This window comes from Bubalus bubalis, chromosome 10 (assembly GCF_019923935.1).
Source record: "Bubalus bubalis isolate 160015118507 breed Murrah chromosome 10, NDDB_SH_1, whole genome shotgun sequence".
NCBI classification, from domain to species: Eukaryota; Metazoa; Chordata; class Mammalia; order Artiodactyla; family Bovidae; genus Bubalus; species Bubalus bubalis.
The window spans coordinates 12,025,146-12,052,279 of NC_059166.1; the positions used below are offsets into that span (position 1 = coordinate 12,025,146).

At 39.2% G+C, this 27,134-nt stretch overlaps 1 protein-coding gene and 1 non-coding gene across 2 annotated transcripts in view; one reads left to right on the forward strand and one right to left on the reverse strand.

The window, feature by feature from the left end:
• Positions 1-2,011: 2,011 nt before the first annotated feature.
• Positions 2,012-2,084, reverse strand: TRNAE-UUC. The gene has a single exon. It is a non-coding gene; the product is annotated as a tRNA-Glu (tRNA).
• A 10,646-nt stretch (positions 2,085-12,730) lies between these two features.
• NOX3 (NADPH oxidase 3) overlaps positions 12,731-27,134 on the forward strand; it is a 66,693-nt gene continuing 52,289 nt past the window's right edge. Inside the window, exons 1-6 of the mRNA XM_006074367.4 lie at positions 12,731-12,778; positions 13,413-13,508; positions 13,625-13,735; positions 14,747-14,831; positions 24,081-24,226; positions 26,714-26,895. Coding sequence (XP_006074429.4) covers positions 12,731-12,778; positions 13,413-13,508; positions 13,625-13,735; positions 14,747-14,831; positions 24,081-24,226; positions 26,714-26,895 — 668 coding nt within the window. The remainder of the gene's footprint in view (positions 12,779-13,412; positions 13,509-13,624; positions 13,736-14,746; positions 14,832-24,080; positions 24,227-26,713; positions 26,896-27,134) is intronic.

A 27,134-nucleotide genomic window follows, 5' to 3' on the forward strand; every position in this document is an offset into this window, starting at 1 on the left:
CCCTCTCCTGACTTTCCAGCCTACAGCACAATTGAAAACTTGCCAGCTCCCATAATTGTGTGAGACAAGTCCTTAAAATAAATAAATAGCTGGTGTGTGTGTGTGTGTGTATTCTACTGGTTCTGTTTCTCTGAAGACACCTGATTAACACCAGACAGAAAAGAGAAAGAAGAACATTCCAGAAAGCACAAACAAAATAATACAGATGTGCTGGTGGGGTCAGGTGTGGCTGGACATGGGGTAGACTGAGACACGGAAAGAGGCAAAGCTGGAGGGGGAGCTGGGGACCAGCTTCTTGGGGGGGTCATTTCAGACATATAAGCAGAGTTAGGACTTGTTCTGTCTGCTTTAGAAAAGTAGCTACTTTGGTTGCAGCACTGGGGTGGAAGCAAAATGTTGCAAAAATGCAAGTAAAATATAGTAAAGGCATGTAGTGAGGGACTGGAAGGAAGCGGGGTGCAGATTAAGAATCAGAGCCAGAATCAAATGACATGAACTGACGGCTGGTTTGCCGCACTATACTTTCTTGAAATCAGCTTATTTCTTATTCCTCTTGGCACCCAGGACCCAGCACACAATAACTTATCAAATGAGGGATGAATGGAAGAATAAACAGGAGGAGAATGATGAAATATTTAAAGACAGCCCCGGTGCCTCTACATCACAATAGCTATTCTTTTTTCCTTTCAGCACCTTTTAAAAGCTCTATTTCTGTACTTCTTGCCCATCCTCAAAAATCTGTATGATCTAAAAATAATAAAGAACAGTGTGGATTTAGTTTTGCAAAAAACTTCTTACCCCTTGAGCCTTACCTCTAATCTCCTCTGTTTTTCCTTCCTCCGGTTTTACTTTGTACCCTTTGGAGCCTGGAATATATGAAATGTGATTGCTGAGTGTGACCAGTGAGGAGATTGAATTTAGTGGAAGTAGAATCAAGGTTGGTTGGAACAACTGCTGTGTTAGTAAACTTTAGGGGAAACGGATAGGTGGTCAGGGCCTACCTAAGCAATGCGAAGAGGCAGAAAATTCAGAAGATGTCAAGCCACCATCGGGTACTTTGCAGTCATCTGACAAAACCTTCTAAACAGAGTCAGAGTGTAACAAAGCAGTTTCGAGAAAATCCATATTGTACATTGCACCTTCTTGGTCACCTTGACAACAAATCCTCTTTCTTAAGACAATAATACCATACCAAGAAAAGCACTTGCAAATTATGTAAATGTTAATTACAGATGAAATATCTATGGCTGAGGTAGCTCCACCTGGGGAAATATCAGGAAGGTATCTGAAAGTTTGTACTGCTAACACAGGATGGGGTAAGGAGGGAAAATTGGAGTTGGGTTATAAAAAGGATAAAGTACAAAGGAAAGATGGATTTATTCACAACTAGCATCAATCAGGAGAAGGCAATGGCACCCCACTCCAGCACTCTTGCCTGGAAAATCCCATGGACGGAGGAGCCTGGTGGGCCGCAGTCCACGGGGTTGCTAAGAGTCGGACAGGACTGAGTGATTTCACTTTCACTTTTCACTTTCATGCATTGGAGAAGGAAATGGCAACCCACTCCAGTGTTCTTGCCTGGAGAATCCCAGGGACGGGGGAGCCTGGTGGGCTGCTGTCTATGGGGTTGCACAGAGTCGGACATGACTGAAGCGACTTAGCAGCAGCAGCAGCATCAATCAATCAAATGATGTGCAGTCAGGATAATGGATCCATTGGTCTTACCTCCTGGAAGGGACTTTAAATGGAAAAATGGAATAGTTATAGCAGACACTGTAGCACTGTGGCACTGCAGCTTCAGTTGACACTGAAATCAGCTGGGATGACTGAGGCCATGTAGAAAGGAGAAGAACCAGACATCAAAAGTGACAATGGACCAGTATACTGATTTTCAACATACTCGAAAGAATTCATTGTTCTTACCGAAGATCCCTCTTTTAAAAAGCACTCTGACATGGATTCTGAGCAATTATTTTTGTTTGGCCACCCCACACGGCCTGTGGAACCTTAGTTCCCTGACCAGGGATCGAAACTGTGCCCCCTGCAGTGAAAGCACAGAGTCTTAACCACTGGACCATCAGGGAAGTCCCTGAGCAACTATCTTGTTTTCTCTACATGGCCAAAAGTATTGCTAAAAATATCACAATGGAAAAAATTAATCTTACTTTTAAATTATCTACAAGTAACAAAGCACTTTAGGATATTATCCTATTTGGTTGTACTCTTCCCAGGAAAATTTAGGCTTTAAGTCTAAACTTTTAAACTTTGACATGAAATTCACGCTCTCTCAAGAGCTATGTTATCAGTGAGGTGGGTCAGAGGAGCACTAGATGACTGACCCCATCTTTCCATGTGTCCAAAACACAGCTTAATGGCTGTGGTCATTCCAAACAATTTTTTTTTTTTATTGGTTCAATTAGGCAGACCATCATAAAATGCATCTAGCTCTGGACACCAGTCAGACAGAAGCATCCATGCACATAGGGGAAGCTTTCAATGGTGGTTTAGGAAGTGCATCTGTGCATTGGTCTCCAAGGTAACATAGTCTAACAGGTAGATCACAGGACTGGGGTTGGGCATGTGCAGCTCAGCCACGTTTACCAACTAGGAGATCTTAGGATGTTTTCTGAGCCTTGTTGCCTCCTCCTTTTCCAGAAAGAATGTCTTTACCACCCTCATATGTCTGCAGGATTAAGTATCACAGTGTATGAAATGCCTGGCACCTGGGAAGGTCTCTGGAAATATCCATTCTCGGGGCTTTTGTAGAGTAAATACACCTTCCCTATTAGCACTTCCAGGCTTCCCAGATATCTGGGTTGGGAAGATTCCCTGGAGCAGGAAGTGACACCCCACTCCACTATTACTCCCTGGAAAATCCCTCAGACAGAGAAGCCTGGCAGGCCACAGTCCATTGGATCACGGTCCAGAGTTGGACACAACTGAGCCATTAAGCCAAAGAAGGCAATGGCACCCCACTCCAGTACTCTTGCCTGGAAAATTCCATGGACAGAGGAGCCTGGTAGGCTGCAGTCCATGGGGTATCGAAGAGTCAGACAGGACTGAGCGACTTCACTTTCACTTTTCACTTTCATGCATTGGAAAAGGAAATGGCAACCCACTCCGGTGTCCTTGCCTGGAGAATCCCAGGGATGGCGGAGCCTGGTGGGCTGACGTCTATGGGGTTGCACAGAGTCAGACACGACTGAAGTGACTTAGCAGCAGCAGCAATAGCATTTCCAGGCTGCATTGTCTAGGCTCCAGGCTCTTGCTATGAACTCATTGAAGCTTTTTGCTAATTCTTTCACCTTTCTATGCTGTAGACTGGAAAAATGCAAAAACCTGAGTGTAATAAGTGATGTAATGGAATAGCCAGTGGACTTGAGCACTTGGACTCTAGTTCTGTTTTTCTACTAACCTGCAATATTACTTTAAATTAGTCGCTTAAGCTCCTTGTTTCTGTTTTCTCCTTCATAAAATGAGAATATTGCTCTATTTGATCCCTATGAGTCCCCTCAGTTCTTGAGTATTAGGATGTTAAGCAATATTTTGAGTACATGAATTTTGGTTGTGAAATATGATAATATATCTGTACACACTACAAAATGATCACCACCACAGTCTAGTTACCTCACAGCTGACTCCCTCCACCCATTAGCTTGCCCCCCTGTGATAACCACGAATCTGTTCTCTGTATCTGTTTTTGTTTTATTTTGTTTGCTCATTTATTTTTAGATTCCATGTATGAATGAAATCACAGTATTTGTCTTTTTCTGTCTTACTTACTTGACTTAGCCAAATAACTTTTATCTATGTTGTCACTTATGTCAGGATTTCATAGTGTATCATTTTCTTACTGTATTGTTGGATCTGATTTGCTAATATTTTGTTGAAGATTTTTGCATGTATATCAAGAATTAGTTCCATTTAGTCACTCAGTCATGTCCGACTCTTTGCAACTCCATGAACTGCAACACGCCAGGCTTCCCTGTCTATCACCAACTCTTGAAGCTTGCTCAAACTCATGTCCAACGAGTCAGTAATGCCATCCAACCATCTCATCCTCTGTCGTCCCCTTCTTCTCCCGCCTTCAATCTTTTCCAGCATCAGCGTCTTTTCCAGTGAGTCAGTTCTTCACATCAGGTGGCCAAAGTATTGGAGTTTCAGCTTCAGCATCAGTCCTTCCAGTGAATATTCAGGACTGATTTTCTTTAGGATTGACTGGTTTGATCTCCTTGCAATCCAAGAGACTTTCAAGAGTCTTCTTTAATACCACAGGTCAAAAAAGCATCAATTCTTCAGCACTCAGCTTTATAGTCCAACTCTCACATCCATACATGACTACTGGAAAAACCACAGTTTTGACTAGATGGACCTCTGTTGGCAAAGTAATGTCTCTGCTTTTAAATATCCTGTATAGGCTGGTCATAGCTTTTCTTCCAAGGAGCAAGCACCTTTTAATTTCACAGCTTCAGTCACCATCTGCAGTGGTATTGGCCTATAATTTCTTCTTTCATAATATACTCATCTGGTTTTGGTATCAGGGTAATGTTGATTTTGTAAAATGTGTCTGAAAGTTTTCTCCCCTCTTCAACATTTTGGAAGAGTTTGATAAGGATAGGTATTAAACTTCAAATATTTTGTAGAATTTGCCAATGAAATTGTTTGGCCCTGGGCTTTTCTTTCTTGGGACATCTTTGATTGCTGTTTCAATCTCCTTACTAGTAACTGTCTATTCAAATTTTCTGTTTCTTCTTGATACAGTCTGGGAGAGTGTATATCTCTAGGAACTAAGCCATTTCTTTTTTTGCTATACAATTTGTTGGTGTATAATTGTTCTTATACTCTCTTATGATCCTTTCTACTTCTGTGGGTTCTGCCATAATGTCTATTCTTTCATTTCTGATTTTATTTATTTAAGTCTGCTCTCTTTTTTTTCTTAGTCTGGCTAAAGGTTTTTTAATTTCATTTATCTTTTCAAAGAACAAGCTGTTAGTTTCATTGATCTTTCCTATTGCTTTTTCAGTCTCTATTTCACTCTGATCATATTTCCTTCCTTATACTAATTTGGGATTTCGTTTGTTCTTTGTTTTATACTTCCTCTTGGTATAAAGTGAAATTTCTTATTTAAGATTTTTCCTGTTTCTTGAGGTAGGCCGATACTGTTATTAACTACCTTCTTAGAAGCATTTTTGCTACATCTCATAGTTTTTGGTATTTTGTGTTTCTGTTTTCATTTGTCTCTGCTGCTGCTGCTGCTAAGTTGCTTCAGTCGTGTCCAACTCTGTGCGACCCCACAGACGGCAGCCCACCAGGCTCCCCCGTCCCTGGGATTCTCCAGGCAAGAATACTGGAGTGGGTTGCCATTTCCTTCTCCAATGCATGAAAGTGAAAAGTGAAAGTGAAGTCTCCCAGCCATGTCTGACTCCTAGCGACCCCATGGACTGCAGCCTACCAGGCTCCTCCATCCATGGGATTTTCCAGGCAAGAGTACTGGAGTGGGGTGTATTTTTAAAATCCTTTGATGACCCAGTGGTTTTTCAGTAGCACATTATTTAGTTTCTGTATTTTTGTGGCTTTTCCCATATTTTTCTTGTGATCCATTTCCAGTTTCATGCCATTGTATTGAGAAAAGATGTTTGATATGATTTCAGTCTTCTTGAATTTACTGAGACTTGTTTTGTGAACTAATGTGTTATCTATCCTGTAGAACATTCCATATGAATTCAAGAATGTATATTCTACTGCTTTTGGATGGAATGTTCTACATAAATCTATTATAAATTCATCTGCTCTAATGTGGTATTTAAGTCCAATGTTTTCTTATTGATTTTCTGTCTGGATGACCTATCCATTGTTGTAAGTTGGATATTACAGTACCTACTGTTGTTGTATTACTTTCAATTTTTCCCTTTAAGTCCATTAATATTTGTTTTATACTTCTTGGTACTCATCTGTTGGATGCATATACATTTCAAGTGTTATATCTTCTTGCTAGATTGACCCCTTTGTCATTATATAATGCTCTTCTTTGTGTTTTATTACAGCCTTTGTCTCAAAGTCTATTTTGTCTAATATGAGTATAACTACTCCAGCTCTCTTTTCATTACCTTTTGCATGAAATATCTCTTTCTATCCCCTCACTTCCTGTCTGTCTGTTCTTCTTTCTAAAGTGAGTCTCTTGTAGGCAGCATATAGATTGATCTTTTTGGAAAACTCCATTCAGCCATTCTGGTTTTGATTGCCAAATTTAGTTTATGTACTTCTTAAATAAGTGTTGGTATGTATGTATTTACTGCCATTTTTACAAACTTTAAAAAAAATTAAATTCCATAGTTTTATCTTTTTACTCCCCCTCCATCACATTTTATATTTTTGATGATACCTAGGCAAGGCTGGCCCCTGGACCAGCTGCAGGACCTAGCCATGGCTCCTGTGGCATGCTGGTGGACGTGCCTGGCCCCCAGAAAGGCCACAGGACCTGACCACAGCTGCTGTGGGGTACTGGTAGTGGGGCTAGACTCCAGATGAATCCAGGCAATTTCGATTCTTAGTATGAAGCTCTACAAACCATCTCCTAAAAAGGTATTCCTAAGTCTTTTTGTGTGTGCATGTCCTGTGTTGCTGGATGATGGTTATGATAACTGTGGACAGGTTTTTCCCTTTTTGTCAGTTTCTTACTTAGTGGTTATTGAATAGTCACAGAAATTTTGTTAAAGTAGCAAGCGAACCTACTCTTTTCTGTGCTTACAATTCTTTCTTCTATTTTCCATTTTTCAAAAGCTTGTATTATTTTGGTTCCAATTCCTAACTGAACCCTTTGTCAACAAAATGAATCTTCAGAGTTGTAATAATGCAAACATTGATGGTTGAGTAGAATAATAGCAAATTGCAAATGAGATGACAAACGAGCAGCAAATCATTTCATCCTGGAAGAGAGATCACTGAGCCTGTTGAGGGACATTGGCATCCTTCAGTACAAACGTCCAATGCTTTCTCCAGCTGATACTTTCTTATCTGATGGCTTTACTTTAAAAAAAAAAAAACAAAAAACAAAAAACTAAACCTTCATTTGATTTTCCTTTTCTTTCTTGAACTGTGATCAAACAGTCCCACAGTTTGGCAAACTGCCTTATAAGATAGTAGAGGGCTTAAAACTTTCCAGTTCATCTAAATGGATCATGAAAACAGAATATTTCAATACGTGTTCATTTGATTTCTTATTTGCTACCAGAAAATTCATGACTGCTACAAAAAAAAAAGTATTTATTTTTAGGAAGCTTGTTTTATGTTATTGCACCCCTCTGCTGTCTATTAAATCAAATGGATGTAATTCACTGCTTCATTCCTCAGAGCCTTTCCCTGCAGCACACAGGGGATTAGAGCACGCAGTGTGAGAGAGCAGCGGGAGAGATGGTTTGGAAGTGCTCTCCTCATCACAAATATGTGTCTTCAATATTTAGTTGTTGTGGCAGGAAAACAGCAACAAATACATGAACTGTAAACCATCTGCTTTGAAATATGTTCAAATATGAATGTTCATCTTGAAAAATGAAATCTATGGAATTCTGGCATCCACTTTGACTTTTGAGAGATGAACAGCTTGGATATGCAAAGAAGGGATTTCCAGACTAGCCTTCTTAAACTTTAAATTTTCCTAAACTCAGAAGTTAAATAATTCACGACCTAGACAGGAAACTTTCCTCTCAGTTTTAAACTTTAAGGGAAAACACTGCTCGAAAATCCTGCAAATGTATCTGTGTATGGATTTGTATAGAACTGTCTTATGTTTTAAGAAGCAGAGAAATGAATGTATTCTGTGTTTGTTATTTAATATTTATTACATTTCTGTGTATGCTGGGCATGATATAAAATATAAAAAGCATGATAATTCTGACTTTCACCAGATTCCTAAAACCAAAAAGTTAAAATTGGCAAAACAGGAGACTTTGAACTGTGCCACTTGGTTTGGGGATAAGAAATGATGAGTTAGTCTCTCTGCTCACTTTTGAGCTGTGGTCCTGAGGCTATCAGCATCGGTGCCCTGTAAGAAGTAGCTTTCTAAATAACTCTCAAAAAGATTTTAGGTAACTCAATAAATGTAAAGATGAAAGGTGCTACAAACTTACGTGAGCAATGAGAAAGATGAAGGCAGGAAAACGGACACCAAACAAAGCACAAAGCCCTCTGGGTTTAGCAGACTGCATCAGAGGTGACTGCAGGAAGAAGATTGGAAGCAGGAGTCGTTTTTCCTTGCTGTTTGATGTTTTGGGAGCTGATTCAATTGACCCTTTGAGAGACACAGAAATTCAAACTTATTTTCCTCCTTTTCTTCTTCATGCCATGTAATTTTTGACAAAAGTCAGTTTGATCCCCATGTAGAGAGCATTCTCCCTACAGTAAATCCTTTAGCAAGATCTCTTTGTGCTTCAGTGGCCCCCAGGTGGACAACCTCGGTCACTCCAGAATGTACTCACCTTTAAATGATTATTTTATTGCCACACATGTCCTGCCACTTCCCTGCTACACTGTAAGCTTCTAAATAGTGGAATCCAAACTCTAACACCCTCTGAGCTGAGCATCATGTGATGAGTGCTGTGGTCTCAGTTAGTGTTCATTTGAAATTGGGAAACTTGGACAAATAAATTATGCCTAAGTGGGGAAAAAAGGTTTGAACTGACTAATGCCAATCTAAGTTTGTGAAATAAGCTATTTTTATACAATATTAAGAGAGCACAACCTTTCCTAAAACAAAAATACAGTATACTTAATTCAGCAAAGGGTAAGATGTTGGTGATATATTTAATTTTATTTTATTTAAAAAATCAGGTATATTTCAATGCATGGCCTTTCTGAACTCTTTTCTTTTGTTCTACTTTTTCTTTAAAAATGAATTCATTCAACATATGATTTATCTGACAGAGTTTCATAATTTTTACAACAAATGCTCCTCAAAATAACTATATAAATATCTGATACTATATGTGTCTATAGTTTTTAATTTACTTTTTTCATCTCTTCTCACTTTTGCTTTTAGGAAAAGGGGTAAAAACATGTCTAATGCTTAGAAGATTTGGCAATGCTATTTTTATGCACTGTGAACTCTGCTATGTCTACAGGGAACTTAGATTTTAGTATGCAGCAGCAAAAAAGCTACTAGATGATCAATCTTGCCCTTGAGGATCAAAGTGTTTTTTTTGTTGGGTCAACTGTTCAACTAAGAAACTAAAAAGAACAAAAAAATATAATGGAGTAAATCCAGTCCAGAAATGTAGTGTGGGTAGTATGGAGTTTCTGTTTTATATACACACAATTAACCTGCCTTTGTAAACATATCTGTTTGGTTTCCTTCCTACTTTCTCCACTACAGAAAGTCTGTTACTGGTCATCTTTACAAGGGAAAAAAAATCCACATCTTTTGTGTTGAGCTGGAAGAACCAATGGGTGTATCTATTTAATTAGAAGGACTATATCTGCCTTAGAAACACACAGAACAAACTTCACTTCATTTTTTTCTGAGAAAATCCTGAGAAATGAAATGAGCACAACTTATTAGCAACAAAGAACAATTAGATGAAGCTAGATTGAATGCTGAGAATTCATATCATTTTAGTAGATTTTGTACAATTTCCTCTCCTTAGATGCAACTCCATTCAATTGACCTGAATTCTTAGTAAATGATTCAGATTGCTTTGATTTAAATTCTGATCTGCACAAATCTCTTCATTGCAGTAAAAACTAAGGCAGCCACTGGGGGCTGGAGAGGCATCCTCGAATTTCCCCAGATAAATCAAAAATAAAGAGAGAAATCACAATATCATATTTATCAAAACTGAGGACTTCTGGGGAGTGCAGAGGCTAGACTGAGTTGAACTTGTGTGTGTGTGATATAAGATACGATACTTTGTGTTTTATAAAATCTGATTCCAATATTGTAAACCAACCAGTGGTGTCAACAGATTATTCTTATATATGAATATACAGAATTTGATAAGAAAAAGCATGTCCATCAATTGTACAATAGTGCTGAGCTCTGAATAAACTGAATATAATTTGAAAGTCACATATTTTTTAATATGAGTAAACTAAACATGGTAAGTTCTACAAAAATAAAATCTGTGGAGAAAAATGCAGAGGCTGTCATGATTTATACTTTTATAACACAACTATGAACCGTCTTTTACACTATGAATGAATAATAGATTTAGCACATAGTGTCTTTGCATGCTCAAGATGAGGAACAAACACACCACATTTTAGAAATAAGAATGGAACACGAAAAGATGCTGTGTTGTTTTTAAACCTAAACCTTTAAATTTTATTTTTATCGTAGCACTAGAAATAGTCTAGGCAATTAACAACAACAAAAATGTGACCACACATTATTATTCAGCAATATATGCCTCTCATTTGTAACGCCTTGTGAAGAATACAGAAGGCTAAAAAACTCCAGCTCTGTCTCACACTCACTGAATCTAAAATAGAGAAGATAGGATAAAATTCTGGAGGTAGTCTTTCTGAATTAATTTTTATAACCCAACTGAATAATGTCTCTAAGATATGTAAATCCTAAACACTTCAGAAATAACAAATCATTTCATCATGGAAGATTATTGGCTTAAAGAAATGAATATGAAGACTTTACATCTTTATATGTCTCACTGTTAAAAAAGCTACTGAGGATATTTCACTAACTGCACTCTTACCTCGGGTTAATGCTGCCAAAATACCTGTATTTAATATATTAGAATGCTCAAACTACCTCACAATTGCACTCATCTCACATGCTAGTAAAGTAATGCTTAAAATTCTCAAAGCCAGGCTTCAGCAGTACATGAACTGTGAACTTCCAGATGTTCAAACTGGTTTTAGAAAAGGCAGAGGAACCAGAGATCAAATTGCCAACATCTGCTGGATCATCAAAAAAGCAAGAGAGTTCCAGAAAAACATCTATTTCTGCTTTCTTGACTATGCCAAAGCCTTTTATTGTGTGGATCACAATAAACTGTGGAAAATTCTGAAAGAGATGGGAATACCAGACCACCTGACCTGCCTCTTGAGAAATTTGTATGCAGGTCAGGAAGCAACAGTTAGAACTGGACATGGAACAACAGACTGGTTCCAAATAGGAAAAGGGGTACATCAAGGCTTGTATACTGTCACCCTGCTTATTTAATTTATATGCAGAGTACATCATGAGAAACGCTGGGCTGGAAGAATCACAAGCTGGAATCAAGATTGCCGGGAGAAATATCAATCACCTCAGATATGCATATGACACCACCCTTATGGCAGAAAGTGAAGAGGAACTAAAAGCCTCTTGATGAAAGTGAAAGAGGAGAGTGAAAAAGTTGGCTTAAAGCTCAACATTCAGAAAACGAAGATCATGGCATCTGGTCCCATCACCTCATGGGAAATAGATGGGGAAACAGTGGAAACAGTGTCAGACTTTATTTTTTTGGGTTCCAAAATCACTGCAGATGGTGACTGCAGCCATGAAATTAAAAGACGCTTACTCCTTGGAAGGAAAGTTATGAGCAACGTAGACAGCATGTTCAAAAGCACAGCAGTCATAGTCACTGTATTTAATAACCATGTGTCTGTGTGCTCAGTCGCTGAGTTGTGCCTGATTCTTTGCAACCCCAAACACTGTAGCCCTCCAGGATCCTCTGTCCATGGAATTTTCCAGGCAAGAATACTGGAATGGATTGCCATTTCCTACTCCAGGGGATCTTCCCAACCCAGGGATCAAACCCACGTCTCTTGCATCTCCCGCATTGGCAGGCAGATTCTTTACTGCCACACCTCCTGGGAAGCCCCATTTAATAACTGTAACTTACACAAAATCAGAGAATGGATCAGGCCCAGACAGCCACTCCTTGGATCACTAAAGTATGAAAGAATATTCTCACTGACCTCATGGGTACACCAAGTGGGATTAAGGGGGAAAAAATACAATTTATTCTGCAATCCCACAAAACTGTCTCCTTCATTCTTTATAGTTACATATTTGGCTGCATCAGATTTTAGTTGTGGCAGGCAGCATCTAGTTCCCTGAACCAGGAATCAAAACTGGGTCCCCTGCATTGGGAGCATGGAGTCTTAATCACTGGACCACCAGGGATGTCCCATCCACATTTAAAATTTATGAAAGTTCCTCCATCTGTGTTTTTTTTCAGAGATTCTTCTCTGGTTTTCTTCATCATCTTCTGAAAGATTAACTTATATTTATTTACCCATCATTCTATGTTTTCTATAAAAAGTTTTTTCCAAAGAGGAAGAAAGGAAGTGAAGAAACTAAAATAAACAAAGTGGCAAAAACTCTATTAAAATGTTTTGCTGTATCCAGCCTTCAGCAGTTAGGTTATTTTTCAAATTTACATAAGGACTTATTATCATCCTGACTGCAATCATGTAGAAAATGAATGGGGTATAAAGTATATCAGGCTAATTTAATAAAACGAGCCTTCTTTTCTTGTGAAATCTTTGAAGAAAGGAATCATTAGACAGAGACTTGCCTTGTTTTCACCCAGGTCATGAGGCATGTCAACTTGGAGATGTGCCTTTGGCAAGAAGTCCTTAATTAGAAATTCCTCGAGAGCTGCTCCCAGTAGGTGCTTCCTAAGACAAAAAGATAAAATAACATAGCAAAAAAGCCCTTGCTAAGGATACAACATCCAGGCTGAGCTGAATGAAAGAAATAATTTGCTAACCGCAAACGAGCAAGGCTGTCATGATGGGATGCTGGATTTTGAATGAGAGTCTCTCCATCATATTAGTAGTAAGTATCATTTTTGTTATTCAGCTCTAAACATATACATTGCATACCTTGATTCTTCAGATAACTTGTATAGGAATACTAAGTAACGTGAAGTATTGCCCTGCTTAAAAGACTAAAACTTGTTAGAAAACATTTAGTAGATACACCTTGGTAAATCTTAATTTACTCTTGCAGAATCATGCAAATCATTATTTTTAAAGTCAAGTGGTTTTCATTTGCATCAGGTATGAATGTTTCTGTAAATCGAAGGAAGTGTTTGAATTAGACTATGACATTGGAATTTTTCTAAAGTATTTTCTGAGTTGATTTTTAAGGATTTCCTCCTTCTTGACATCATTGACTTGAAACATTATAGCAATGTTGATTAGGAGGGTTCTGTATTTTTCATTAAATTCCTTAAAGTATACCCCTATGTATTTCAAATCTTTTTTAATAAAGTTAACAATTTCTTATCATGATGATAACTGTTACAAAACTAACCTATAAGAAATAAGTATATGGAATGATTCTGATTGATATTGAAAAGCTTTTCATTTCACTTTAAAAAAAAAGACCCCAAGAACTCCAAATGAATTTGAGAAGAAGGAAAGGTTGAAGACAGTATTGATTGGCCCTTTTTTCCATTCTGCTCTAGCTCTCATGGCTGGGAGTGAATTTATATCTGTTTATTGACACATTCTATTGGTATGAAGAGGAAGAGTCTTTCCTTTATACGCGAGTTATTCTGGGTGTAAGTAGATTTGGGTACTATGCATTAATTATCATTTCAGAAAACAAAATGCCTTTTATTTCCCCCAGCTTCCTTGTTTCACTGTATCTCTTTCTTATGTCTTTATATATGGACAGTCTACCCTGGCTTGGGCTCGCGCATCTGCAGTGTGCCTGAATTTTAACTGCATGCTAATTCTATTACCTGTCAGTCGAAACCTTATTTCATTCATGAGAGGGACAAGTGCTGTAAGTACTAAGTTATTTGAAATAATTTCCGTTGTTATGATCTATTAATATAAGTGCTATTGAAAACAAAGATGTACTTCACTATGAAATTCCCAATAATCCTGTTTAGATTGACATATGCTTCTTTGTAGAGAGGACACAATGGTTAAAACTGAAAATCGGAAATTGGTACATTTGATTTGTGTTTTCCTTTTGCCATTGACACCTTACATGACATTGGACTCATTGCTCAACCTTCCCCTGATGCATCTGCTTCATCGGAAAAGAAAGGCTAATAAGATTGACCTGACTCATGAAGATGGAAGCATTATAACAGCTTGAACTATTACCATTTCTGATTAAAAGGAAATAGATACGTAGATGAGTCAAATGCCACTGAAGAAGCGTCTCTCTGAGTTTTCAGCCCAGGAAAACACAATTAGTGTACATAGATTTTAATACGTAAATTTTAACCCCTAGCAGACACAATGGGGCATTTCCTAATTATGTAGATTTCACTGCGTTGAGTACTTACCTGTGTTTCCTGCCAAACAGAATAGTGCACTGTACCAAAAAATGAGACCTCAATAACCCTTCTAGACTAAATAATTTATCATATAATCATCTTCATAATTTTATGAATATTTAGATATAGATGAATATAGAGCCTTTCTTTGTGTAATAAGGAATAATTTATAGACTACTTAGACCACATCACTGAGGATGATGGTTATCATCTTCATTTTCTAAATTAGCCGATGCATGATTATTAGCAGGTTTATTCTAGAGTTTTGACTTGTAGCCAGGGAACTACTAACTCAATCACTTTTATTGAGTTGGAATTTCAGCAAAGCTAGTAATAACCATTTGATTTTGCCTGTTTGACTAATTAATGGCCACTCATTTTTGTCTCAGGTAGGCCCACCTTTAGTAATTTAGAGGCAGAGCCTGAGTCTTGCTCTCTTAACTCTCATGACACTGCTATTGCTATGATTTTCCCTGAATAAGACTTTCTAATTTTTGTTACTCTAGTGCTTCAGAGGACCGTGGAGGAGGCAATTAGACAAAAATCTCAAATTCCACAAACTGGTTGCCTATGGAATAGTCATTAATGCAAGTAAGTGCTTATTATTAATTGTCTGATTAATTTTATAATACTGCACATTCACTTAATAGTTTTGTTTATTCCTTCCCTGCCAAAGACTCACCCTTAGGTGAAAGAAATCTTTGTCTTCCACCTGACCATGCAAACCTTATACAAATGGATTTTTAAGTTTCTAATGTACATTCATGCCTTCTCTTCTTTATCAAGCCTTCAATTTGTCAAGGAAAAGTTTATGAAACTTCATTTTCATTTCTGAATAATTAAGCTTGTTGATAATACCGTGGTAAAGACCCACTTGAAAAATAAGCACTTTGTTATTCAATATAATTCACATCAGAAATAAAATTGACCTATACTCAAAATCCCATTCAGTCATGGGAAAATGACTATCAAGTGGTATCATGGGCAATAAAAAGAAGAAAAGCAAGATCATGTGAACGAGGTTTTGAATAGTATTGAGCTAGTGGATATAAAAGGATCTTGAAAAGATCTGAAGCTTTATAGCCATATAAATTGTTATCACCATTTCTTGAATTAGAAAACAAGAGAGTTCAAGATAAAAACACTAGAAATTAGCATCCAAGGTCAAGGTTAAACTCTGGTCAGGAAGAAATGAAGAGGGGCAACAACCAACTGGCTTGTGGTTTTGTTGGACAACAAAGACAGTGAAATAAAAGGCTATCTGAACAATAAAGAGTTATGATTCAGGACTGTTTTCCTCAAACTAATTTAACTATAAAATGTTTTTCTCTTTTGTTTTTATCCTCTCATGCATAAAAAATAGCAGAATAAAAAGAACATTCAAAACAAATGTAGATTTAATTAAGCAACAAGACATGACAGACGGTGCCCCCAGTGCCAATTAGCACAATTTTGGGTGTGTGCTTAGACAAGTAGGGAGAGCTCCCTACTGGCTGTCTTCAACGCCAGATTAAACCAACCCAGGAAATGTTTGGAAAAGTTCTTTGGCATTTGTTAAGAATTAAGGGTAAATCTACAGCATGTCCTAGAGAAAACCAGAGAAAGTTTGGAGGACAAAGAGCAGGGCTAATTACTTTGTGTTCCGAGGCCTGCAATGGTGCAGAGTATATATAGATGCCAATAATCTTTGATGAATGAGTAAATGCAGGAAGTAATGAAGACTCAGGGAAGCAGATTTAAGCTCAGAAATGGAAGCCTTTGCCAGACCTTGAAAATTATCTAAAATTAGAATGAGGGTCCCCTGAGAGGGCTGAGTTCCCTGTTGGGGGAGCTGTTCTAGTGGAATCCAGATTGCATCTTGGGAAGTGCTTCAGAGAAGGAATTCAAGGAAACTCTCGGCTTCCTTTAAAGCCTAAGAACCTTTAATTCTGTTTTAAAAGAGGAGATAAAACACACTACAATGTCAGGAAGAATGCTCACTCTGCAATAGCTTTAAGGCAGAATTGGACTCTAAGAGAAAGTTATAAAGATATAATAGAGAGAAGGAACAAAAAAACCCCAGAGCATCAAAATATGTCAGAAAAGGAATCAAAGAATAAAGGAAAATATGTGTTATGCAATGATTTTTTTCTCCTTAAACCTTTGAGTATGTATATTTCTTCATGCAGAATCATATATCAATAGTATATATATATATATCAGTGATGCGTGTTCAATATCTGCCTCCTGTGCCCAAGATACCATGATAGGAACTATATATAACCTCCTGAAACTGGTACAGTCAGTAATGGTTTCAGGATAGAGCATAATTCACAGGGACAGCAGTTGACTAGAAGCAGATGACCAAGTTATTTTATACCCCTGCTACTGATGGGTTGTGTGATCTCAGATAAGTTCCTTATGTCCTACTCCATGGAATTAAAAAAAAAAAAAAAACACCAATAATGCAGTCTATCCATTCTTATGAGATGTGCAGACTAGGTGTCAGGAGTGGACCTCTTGGAAACCCACAGACTTCAAGTCATTTACTGCTGCCACTGCAAAGAGAATCAGATCAAGTGTAGTCTGGTGGGCAGGCTCCCATCACCAAGCTCCGCCCACTGTGTACCAGCTCATCCTTCACCACACCCCCTTGCTTTTTCCTAGCTACTGGTGGTCCCTGAGCAGGCTGTGCATTTGCCCTTGCTATTCCCTCTGTCTGAAATGCTTGCCCTCTCCTTCTTCACTGGATAAATTGTCACCATATCCAGGGCTCCATGCTTAGCCAGCTTCCCCCTGAGCTGCCAGATCTGGGCTGTTGGGCTTCCTTATCTCTGGGCCCCAGGCACCCCTCCTACCACACCGTACAGTTTCTCAGATTCTGATCACCTTAAAATATGAGACTGTGCCTTATGCCTCTTCCCTCTCCTGGTTGCGGCACATGACCTCAACAAATCTGGTCAAACCTGAGGATGAGTAGGAAAGTTGGCCAGCAGGAAAAAAGAGATAGATCAAGGGATTTCTTGGGACAAGGTGCTAGATGTAAGCGTTCAGGAGTTGCCAGGGAACCGGGAGTGTTTTGGGGTGGACAAAAGATAGTGTGTGGGCAGCAAAGAGACTCAAAATGATGCCAGTCATCCATGATAATTAATTCACATTCTGCTATGACAAGACAAAGCAGGATGCCTGTTCTCCCGCTTTCCCTCACAAATCCCTGGAGAGAATCAAGTCTTCTCCCTGGCCCTCTTCTCCTTGAATCCCCACTGTTTGCCAGGCTCCCAAATGTCTCCCGGGGCTGTGCCAGCAGGGTCTGACTGCTTTTGAGAGCAGAGGCTCCTCATCTCCCACCGCCATGGCAACCAGCAGCCCAGCAGTTGTTTCCATTCCAGGCAGAGGCAGGAGGGTGGAGAGAGAGCACTCTGCTTCTCCCAAACCCTGACAAAGCAATTATTACATTTCACATTGATGAAGAAACGTGGCTGGCAACTGTGCTTTTAGGAGGAGAAAAATGCTAAGCCCTGGTTTTATAGATATACCTTTGCTTTTCCCATTTTGTCCTTCTGGTGTATTCACTTGGGAGCTGCTGAAAATGTCCCCGTGCTTGCTTTATTAGCATCGCCCATTATGCTGCTTTTCAAATAGCCGACCGGCTTAATAGAGGTGTGTAACCTTGGAAGAAGTGCATCCTCGTCGAAGTTTGCTTGCCAGCCTCTAATTTCTCATCCGTTCCCCTATAAGTTGAACTGCAGGCTTTAATTGGTCAAATCATTAAAGGAGGTAATTAGAGCCTGGTGAAAGCAGGCTGGGGAGGAGGAGGGAAGAGGCAAACAATGGTATCTATGATCAAGGGCATCACCGAAAATGCAGTGACAGGAACTCTTCTTTTGGCTTCCTGCCTTCCTGCTTGCTTGCCTACGATAAGAGCTGCCGGAGCCTTCTTCAACCACTAATAAATCATTTTCAGAGCCCCATAACCTCCCTGGGATAAAAATCATAGTTTTGCAGCCTCTCTATTCTTGTTAATGCAGATCTTTCTGGACTCTGGCCCACAGTAGACCTTGAAGACCCTTCCAATTGAATAGTAGTACTTTAAGCCCAAGCTTCCTTCCAAGGGGCTGTGAATAGTGACCCTGGCAGCTCTGTCTGTCCCTGCAGTTGGCATCTGCTAGGTTCCAGGGGTGGATAATGACCCACAGGCAGCTCCTGATGCGTTGATTAGTTTGTAAACCTCAAGAAACACAATAGAGACAGGTTGAGAGAAGTGACCTCAGAATCAGGACGCTGAGAAAAAATGATTTGGAGGCCCCACCACAGAGAACAATCCCGGAGGTCCACATGCTTTCAGACCTGATCCCAAAGGGATGGCTACTGATCTAGTTCTGCTTGAGGCATGGAGAGTTCCAAGTAGGCGTCTCCCCTGTCTTGCCTCACACAATCTAATGTGATTTTCAAATGATTGGCATGCACAGAGTGCCAGAGAATATGTATATTCTTGCAGAAATAAGACCACAAATTTGAAAGTTTGGGGCCAAATTCTGGCTGCAAGAAACACAGCCAGAATTTGTCCCTGGGTCCTTCTTTCTAAAGGCTGCTTAATTAGGAGGTGACTAACTCCAAAATGACTGTTATCACTGACAGGCAGGCAGAGAGATAGCATAGAACTGACCACACTTCCAAGATTCTCCCTCAATTACGCTCCCTTTGATCTCCTGAAAAAGAAAAAGAAGGAAAGACGGGAGAAAAAGGAACTTTCTCAGGGCAACTGGCTCTAATTGTAGCCTTTATGAATTTTTTTTTGTTCACTCTTCAATAAAAGCTCCTTATTTGAACTCCAAAGTTCACACAGCAATTAAATGTGCATTTGTAGTGTGTCCAAGATTGCAGCTCTTTTTTAACTGTGAAAAATATTTTGGTAAGAAAAAAATAATGGAAAGACTGAGCCATGGCATTTTTTAGCATGGAACTCGGGTGAGTTCTGCAAATGTGTACCTTGGGATCTTCCAAGCGATCGATAGAAGGTCCCCTGAGATACCATGAGGAGAGAACCCATGTAGCTGGTGACACTGGATTTGCTGTAAGACTGAAGAAGCTCCGTTAAGACAGTGTTGATTTTTAAAATGTTTTAAAACGGTAAGTTTCATGTTTGCTCTCATATTGGACTGCAGCTCCCTTTCAGATGACAAATGTTCCCAATTAACTTCAGATGGAGACATAGGAGCCAGACAGCTGGAAGGGAACCTAGATATCATGGTTTAGTTCAACCCACCCCTTTTACAGATGAGAAAACAGGGACTAAAAGAAGTTAAGTAACTGAGACGTATCCTCTTCAGTATTCTTTCTCCCACATGCTCATACCAAATCTAGTAACATGATTTTGATGACTAAGAAAGAAAAAGTAAAAGCGTGTCACTATTTTATCATATACTTGAAGCAACCGTCACTGTAAACATAGATAGTACTGCTGCTGCTGCTGCTAAGTCGCTTCAGTCGTGTCCGACTCTGTGTGACCCCATAGACGGCAGCCACCAGGCTCCCCCGTCCCTGGGATTCTCCAGGCAAGAACACTGGAGTGGGTTGCCATTTCCTTCTCCAATGCATGAAAGTGAAAAGTGAAAGTGAAGTCGCTCAGTCGTGTCTGACTCTTAGCAACCCCATGGACTGCAGCCCACCAGGCTCCTCCGTCCATGGGATTTTCCAGGCGAGAGTCCTGGAGTGGGGTGCCATTGCCTTCTCCAATAGATAGCACAACTATTCATATTAAAATAACTAAAATGTATAAATGGAAGAATAGAAAATATAATGTCTGAAAAAACCAAATCCATCTCTCCCCTGATATCTATCAAGTCCCAGCAACCCTGGATTTGGTAGCTGGAATACCTTTGGTTCCAAGGCAAGATCACAATAAAATCAGGGTACTATCTAGGAGAAAATGGATCCCAGGTGGCTCAGTGGTAAAGGATCCACCTGCCAATGCAGAAGACACAGGAAGTGCAGGTTCAATCCCTGAGTCAGGAAGATCCCCTGGAGAAATTGCAACTGGCTCCAGAATTCTAGCCTGGAAAATCCCATAGACAGAGGAGCTTGGCGGGCTACAGTCCATGGGATCACAAAGAGTCAGTCATGACTGAGGAGCTGAGCGTGCGCACAGGCCCCACCACTGAGGTGCTGTGCTCTGCTCAATCGTGTCTGACGCTTTATGACCACATGCACTGTAGCTCCCAGGCTACTCTGTCCATGGTATATTCCAGGCAAGAATACGGGAGTGGGTTGCCATTTCCTTCTCCAGGGTTCAAACCGGTGTCTCTTGCATTTCCTGCATTGGCGGGTGGATTCTTTACCACTGTACCACCTGAAAATAAAACAACATGGAGATAGCTGGAGAAATGAAACATTTAAGATGCGAATTTTAAAGTACTTAGAAAAAAATGGAAAGAATAGCTTTCAATACATTCTCTAAAGAGCTACCTTGTGAAAAGCATCTTGGGTTTTCATACTCTACCTCATTAATTTCTTCAGACTTGTTATGGGAAACCTGGCAATAGGAATAGATGAAGAGCTCAATATCTTTGCTCATTCAATAAATGTACTTAAATTTAGTTTATCAGTGGCAAATGTTCATGTGGAAATCAACCTAATAGAAAGTAAATTGTGACCAACAGCTCATTACATGGGAGAAAGAAGCTATAGAATGTAGACTATAAAAGACCTAGATTTTACCTGGTGTTCCTTTTCTGACCATCACATGTAGGTTATGTAATGGTAAATACATCACTTAATTTGGGGCTTGAAGCTCAGTGTCTATTTCTGTAAAATGGGAATAACTCCTCTCTCTCTGGTGTGCTTTAGTCCACAGAGGGAGAATGGAAGAGAGGCATGAGCAGAGGCGTGAGGGAGAGGGATAAAATGCAGACAGAGGATTCACACCCACCTACAAAGAAGACTCCAAAGACAATGATCAGTCATCAGTCGTAGGAGCTCTTTGACTCTAGATTAAAGACACCAAGTGAGCTATTCAAAGAGTCTAGCTAAGCCCTTAGGAGAAATTCATCTTCAGTAAAGTATAGCAATTATTGATTAGAGAAAAGAAGCAATATAACTTAAAGGTCAAAAGATCAGGTTCTGGCATAGGCAGTTTTATCCTACCTTTTCCATCAATGGACCACTCTTAATTTATTAAACACTTATCTGTAAAATGGAAATAAGACTAGTATATGAGGATTACATGAGATCAAATGCCTAAAGAATTAATAACAGCATTTGGAGTATAATAAGTATTCAGTATATGTTAGCTAGGAAAAAGATTACTTGTTTTTCAAAACTTTAAGATAACTGTTAGAAAACAGCTATTAAAAAATACTAGACAATGTCTATGTTGAACTAAGAAAATAGTTTCCTTTTTATATACGACATATTGCAAGAGACTGCTGCCGGGTAAGCTTTTCCAGCTCCATGGATGTTGGGACCAAACAAGGCAGCCCCTTCAGAGACATGGCCGCATATGTTGACAAATAGAACATTTAAGGAAAGACACTACCTCTTGGGTGCTCACCTCACTAAATCTGTAAGGAGATAGTCAACATCATACTCAGAAACACTCACATGCTTTGCATTCCTAAGTAAAAGCTTCAACCAAAAGTATATTTGAATTGATTTCCAACTTAAAGCCTGTAGAAAAAAGTGCAAAAATACATATTAGCAGAGAAAATGCTACTCTAACTGCACATAGATTGTCTCTCTGGACCTTTCTCCCTTTCTGTAATCTCACTCTGCAATCATCACTAAGGACGTTCATGCTCAGTCGCTTCAGTCGTGTCTGACTCTTTTTTACTCCATGGACTGTAGCCCATCAGGCTCCTCTGTCCATGAGATTCTGCAGGTAAGAATACTGGAGTGGGTTGCCATGCCCTTCTCCAGGGGATCTTCCTCACCCAGGGACTGAACCTGAGTCTCCTCTGTCTCCCCCATTGGCAGGCATATTCTTTACCACTGAGCCACCAGGGAAGCCCTTACTAAAGATAGGCTGGTGCTAAGCAAGTGACAGGTGTTGAGATTTCAAGATGATCAAGTCTTGAGGGGTCAAAATCCATCAAGCAACGCAGGTAAAAGATCATCAGAACCATAATATCTGGGAAATGTAATCAAGGCACCATCCGTGCCTGTGGAACTGAAGAATGCTTGAGAAAACAACTTTTGAATTGGGTCTTAAAACAGGAAGACTGCTTTGCAGGGCAAAAAAAGGGAATGGCTCTGTTAAATGGAACTCAGATGACAGAGAGAAGAGGACAAATAGGAGATGACGTTTCTAAATGTATCTGCTACTAGAACCAAATGCCACCAACTTCACAGAAACTCCTGTTGTTTCCTTTTCCCTTACTCCCCTCACCCACTCCAGTATTCTTGCCTGGGAAATTCCATGGAGAGAGGAACCTGGTGGGCCACAGTCCATGGGGTCACAAAGAGTCGGACACGACTGAGCTACTAAACAACAACCACACCTCAACTCACAGTGTACAATCACGGTTGACCCCAGAATTCACCCACAACTGTAGAGACTTAGAATAGTAGTAGCCTCTGCGACTTTTCACTGTGGATGCAGGGGGCGGGGAGGGGGGAAGATGTCAACTTGGAAATTACCTATCCTCTGGGTAATGAGTTCTCATTTCACACTTGAATGTGATCTCAATGGCGAGTATCAACTGGCCACCCAGCAGGGCTCCCATTGGCAGGAAGAGCCTCAGGATATTCTTGTCTGAATGTTGTGGCTGCTGGCATGCCCATAGATTTCAGAAGACAAGAAAGTAGCACTGGGCATAGACTCCTTAGGCCAGAGGATTCTGTGATCTGAGCTTATTCTCTTCACTTGGAATTTAGACATAACCAATTCCCAGAATTAGAAAACTAAAGTTTCTTCTTAAGAATATACTGAGAGGTTTAGTTTCATGAATATTTATTTTGGTCCACTGGGAATAACACATGTAAGTATATGCATGTATGTGTACATATATGTGTATGTGTATATATACATATATATACACTAAAATGTATAAAGTAAGAATAAAAAATATAATGTCTGAAAGAGAACAAAAACACCACTGTCTCTTCTGGTATCTATATCATATATTATATGCATATATATGTGTGTTTGATATACAGTATTCTAGAAAAATACTTTCTGATTTCTTGGGAAAGAAGAGATGTGTGTGTATGTCTATCTTCTTATATATATATGTATAGGGTAGAATATATATATAACTAGCTTGTATATCATAATATCTATTCTATTCCAGAATGATTATATGTTTATAATTAAATTATGGTTAATTGAAATTTACTTTATGTCTTAATATAGTTAAAATGAATATGATGATGGGTTGCACAGCCAAATTTTTTTGAAAAATGAATGTGCTGAATCATACAGTATCTTCAAAAGTATTCAGTTCATTTCATTCAAGACACTAGGAAAGATGCACAGATTAATCTTGCTTGGAGGTTACAAAAACCAGAACAGAGAAACTTGACCAGATAGACATTGAGTTTTTGAGTAACCTCAAAGGAAGAAATTAACATGGTGCCTGTTGCGTGTCGTCCCCTACCCATGAGTGGGTGAAGCCACTCAGTCGTGTCTGACTCTTTGCAACCCCATGGACTGTAGCCCACCAGGCTCCTCCATCCATGGAATTTTCCAGGCAAGAGTACTAGAGTGGGTTACCATTTCCTTCTCCAGGGGACCTTTCCAACCCAGGGATTGAATCCCGGTCTCCCGCACTGCAGCCAGACACTTTGCTGTCTGAGCCACCAGGGAAGTAAGCGCAAAGGAAGAAATTAACATGGTGCCTGTTCCGTGTCGGCCCCTGCCCGCAGCCATCCACGTCGTGGCGCATTTGTTTAACCTGGAGCACTACTACTGGGGCCAGTCGCCAGAGGCAGAGGGACTCGTGGCTGCACTTTCCAAACTTGGTGACACCCCAAATGAAACCTACCTCAACCCCATCCGGACCTTCCACACAGTGAGTTCTTGCATATCACCTCATTTCTCATCCCCTAAATCCTTCCTTTTCTGATCCCTTTATAAGGAATCATGTATTTCAAAAGCTTTTGATCATAATTTTTAAAAAGCTAGAGAGCCAGTTTCTGCCAAATGCTAACATCAGTTTCACCTTTTAAAAGAAGTTCTTTTTCTTCTGCCATCATCGTTGCTAAGAGGTTATGAGCAAGAAAAATTGATGCCACTTAATTAGTTTATAGCAAAAATAAATAAATAAATACACCTAAACAAGGAATGAAATAACCTATTAAACCTTACTTTAAGTTTTTAAAGTAGCTCATGATTAGATATTTTTTGCCAGTATTAGAATCATAAAGAATGTGAAGTGCCATCTAAATTCAGGGATGATGAATTGGATGTCTTTATTTTCAGTTTGCAAATTGTTTTCTGGATTGCTTTTCCTGTGTCATTTTTGGCACACAAATGACTAGCTAGTTTGCCAAATCTGATGCTGGACAGAGCAGCAAATTCCATAATGAGACCTTCATGGCCAGTGACATCATTAATGCTAATTAGTTGTGTGTACATATAAGAAACAAAAAGAAAACCCAATGTGTAGCCACAGAAATCCTCCTAAAAAGACATTTCTTTCCTTTAATTCACCTCCTACCTCTGTTTTCCTGGTTGATCTAAACTTTTCCCATGTACTGCCTATCATATTGGAAAATGTATGCTGCATGTTGACCAAGATCAAAACTCTGTATTGTCCAAGAAGAGCCTAAGACAATACCCTCCAAAATGGAAATTCCTCCAATACTGTCTGGGCCATCTCTTTAAGTGACCCTTTTGCCCATTTAGCCTTACTTGAAGAAGCAATATTCAAAGTCTCTTTCTGGGGAAATTCTTCCATGTCATGTCTTCTAATTATCCTACAGTGATTTTGAAAATCAGGCCATTGATCTAGTAGAGCTACATTTTCTTAGCTGACAATAATTAGAAGCTACAGAGGCCCTAAGCCTATGGGAATGGAATGCCTTTGGTGTACTTATTGGAGCTGCAGGATTTATCTGGGCACCTACTGGGGTTAACTCTGTCCCCCATTAAGACTCTGGGAAATCTGTTGTGATACATAACCAAGAATAAATCTCAAGATTTTGAAGAGACGATACAATAAATTGTATTTATTACAATTACTTTTAAAATAATTTGAAGCAAATTAAACATGATTAAGCTACTCCCCATATGGCTATTTCAAAATTTTAAAGGCAATATACTATGTAAGTACTAATTAAGGTCAAGAAACCTTCTAATCTAGGATATTTAGAGAAAGATGGGTACCCATAACACAACATGTACATTATAGAGCATTTCTAATGAGACACAGAGGAATTGTTTTAGATGATCCCTTGCAACTCAAACTAGTCTATAAATATGTCACAAGAAGAGGGAAGTGGGGATTTGCTTTAATAAGCAAAGAAGAATGATTTGAAATTAGCACACCATGTGATATCAGTGGATTTCTAAAATGCCTGAGTACACTGGGGAAAAAAAAAAAAGGTCTTTTAAATGTTTTAGACATAACCCTTTCAATTTTATTTCCACTGTTTGCTCTACAAAGGAAAAAGTAAACAACAGAGAAGTCCCTGTTTAAATTACCTCAAGATCTCAAAGCGGCCCAAATCAATGAGATTTTACTGACAAAAAATACAGTGTGCATTTATGGAGCTCATAGTTGTCTCAAAGATAGAAACACAGTGTGTGAATACTAATGACTTGACCAGAATATGGCAAACTCCCAATAAAACAAAATGTTTTATGATTCCTATTCTGAAAAGCTATTTAACCATCCTCTACACTAACAGGTCAGAATTCTGGCCTTGTGGCAGGGTCTATCTGATAAGAATAGCTGTATCTTTATTGATCACCTAGGATTTACAAAGCCGTATTCCAAGCCTTATGAGGTGGCATGAAAGAAATGCAAGTCATGGTCCTTCCAATTAAAAATCGAGAGCAAGGAATAACTGCCAGGGGAACAGAGTTTGCAGCTGCTTTATTAGGGATGCCCCTGAGGGACCTCTCCAGAAAAGTGTTTATTAATGTTAAGATGCAATTAAGCATGGTGAGTCTCATTTTTATTTTAAAAATTAAAAACTTGAAACACTTTTTTTTTTTTTTTGCAGTATTGTATCCTAAAATGCATTTTCATATATTGTCCTAATTACAATTCAACATCATCAACTTTGGCATGCTGGCTGATTTATACAGATGGGGAAAAAAATAGTTAACAAAATGACATTGGACAAAATTTGAGCATAGTGAATTCCACCCTTAGGTGGCAGAGGAAAGGATAAGGAAGTCCCTTGTTAGAAGTGTATGGGGACCCTTCCCAAGGTTAATGTGCTTCTGACTAGTACACTGTGAATTGCTCCCTGTTTGGATTCTCAAATGTTGATCCTAAAATGGAAGAACAGAACTGAGCCATTAATGTGATGGTGTTTGTTTCTTTTAGAACACAATCACTGAGTTGCTAACTACAATCGCGGGCATTACTGGCCTATTGATCTCTCTGGCTTTGATCTTGATCATGACCTCTTCCACCGAGTTCATCCGGCAGGTGTCCTATGAATTGTTCTGGTATACGCACCATGTTTTCATCATCTTCTTTATCGGTCTGGCTATCCACGGAGCAGGGTGAGTCCCTTTGACACTCAGTGAGTAAGGTTTTATTTCTGTGAATCTCAGAATAGTCTTAGAAAGTCTTTTGGATGGAGGAGCATGACATGCAGGACAGATGGACGCAGAGAACGTATGAAAAAGCAAATTCACTATGCCAAACATAGTGAATTTTTTAGTTATGCTGGAAAAAAAAGCAATATAGATGGTTAAGGACTTCATTTTTTCTAACCAATTCTGTTGGGGAATCTTGACAG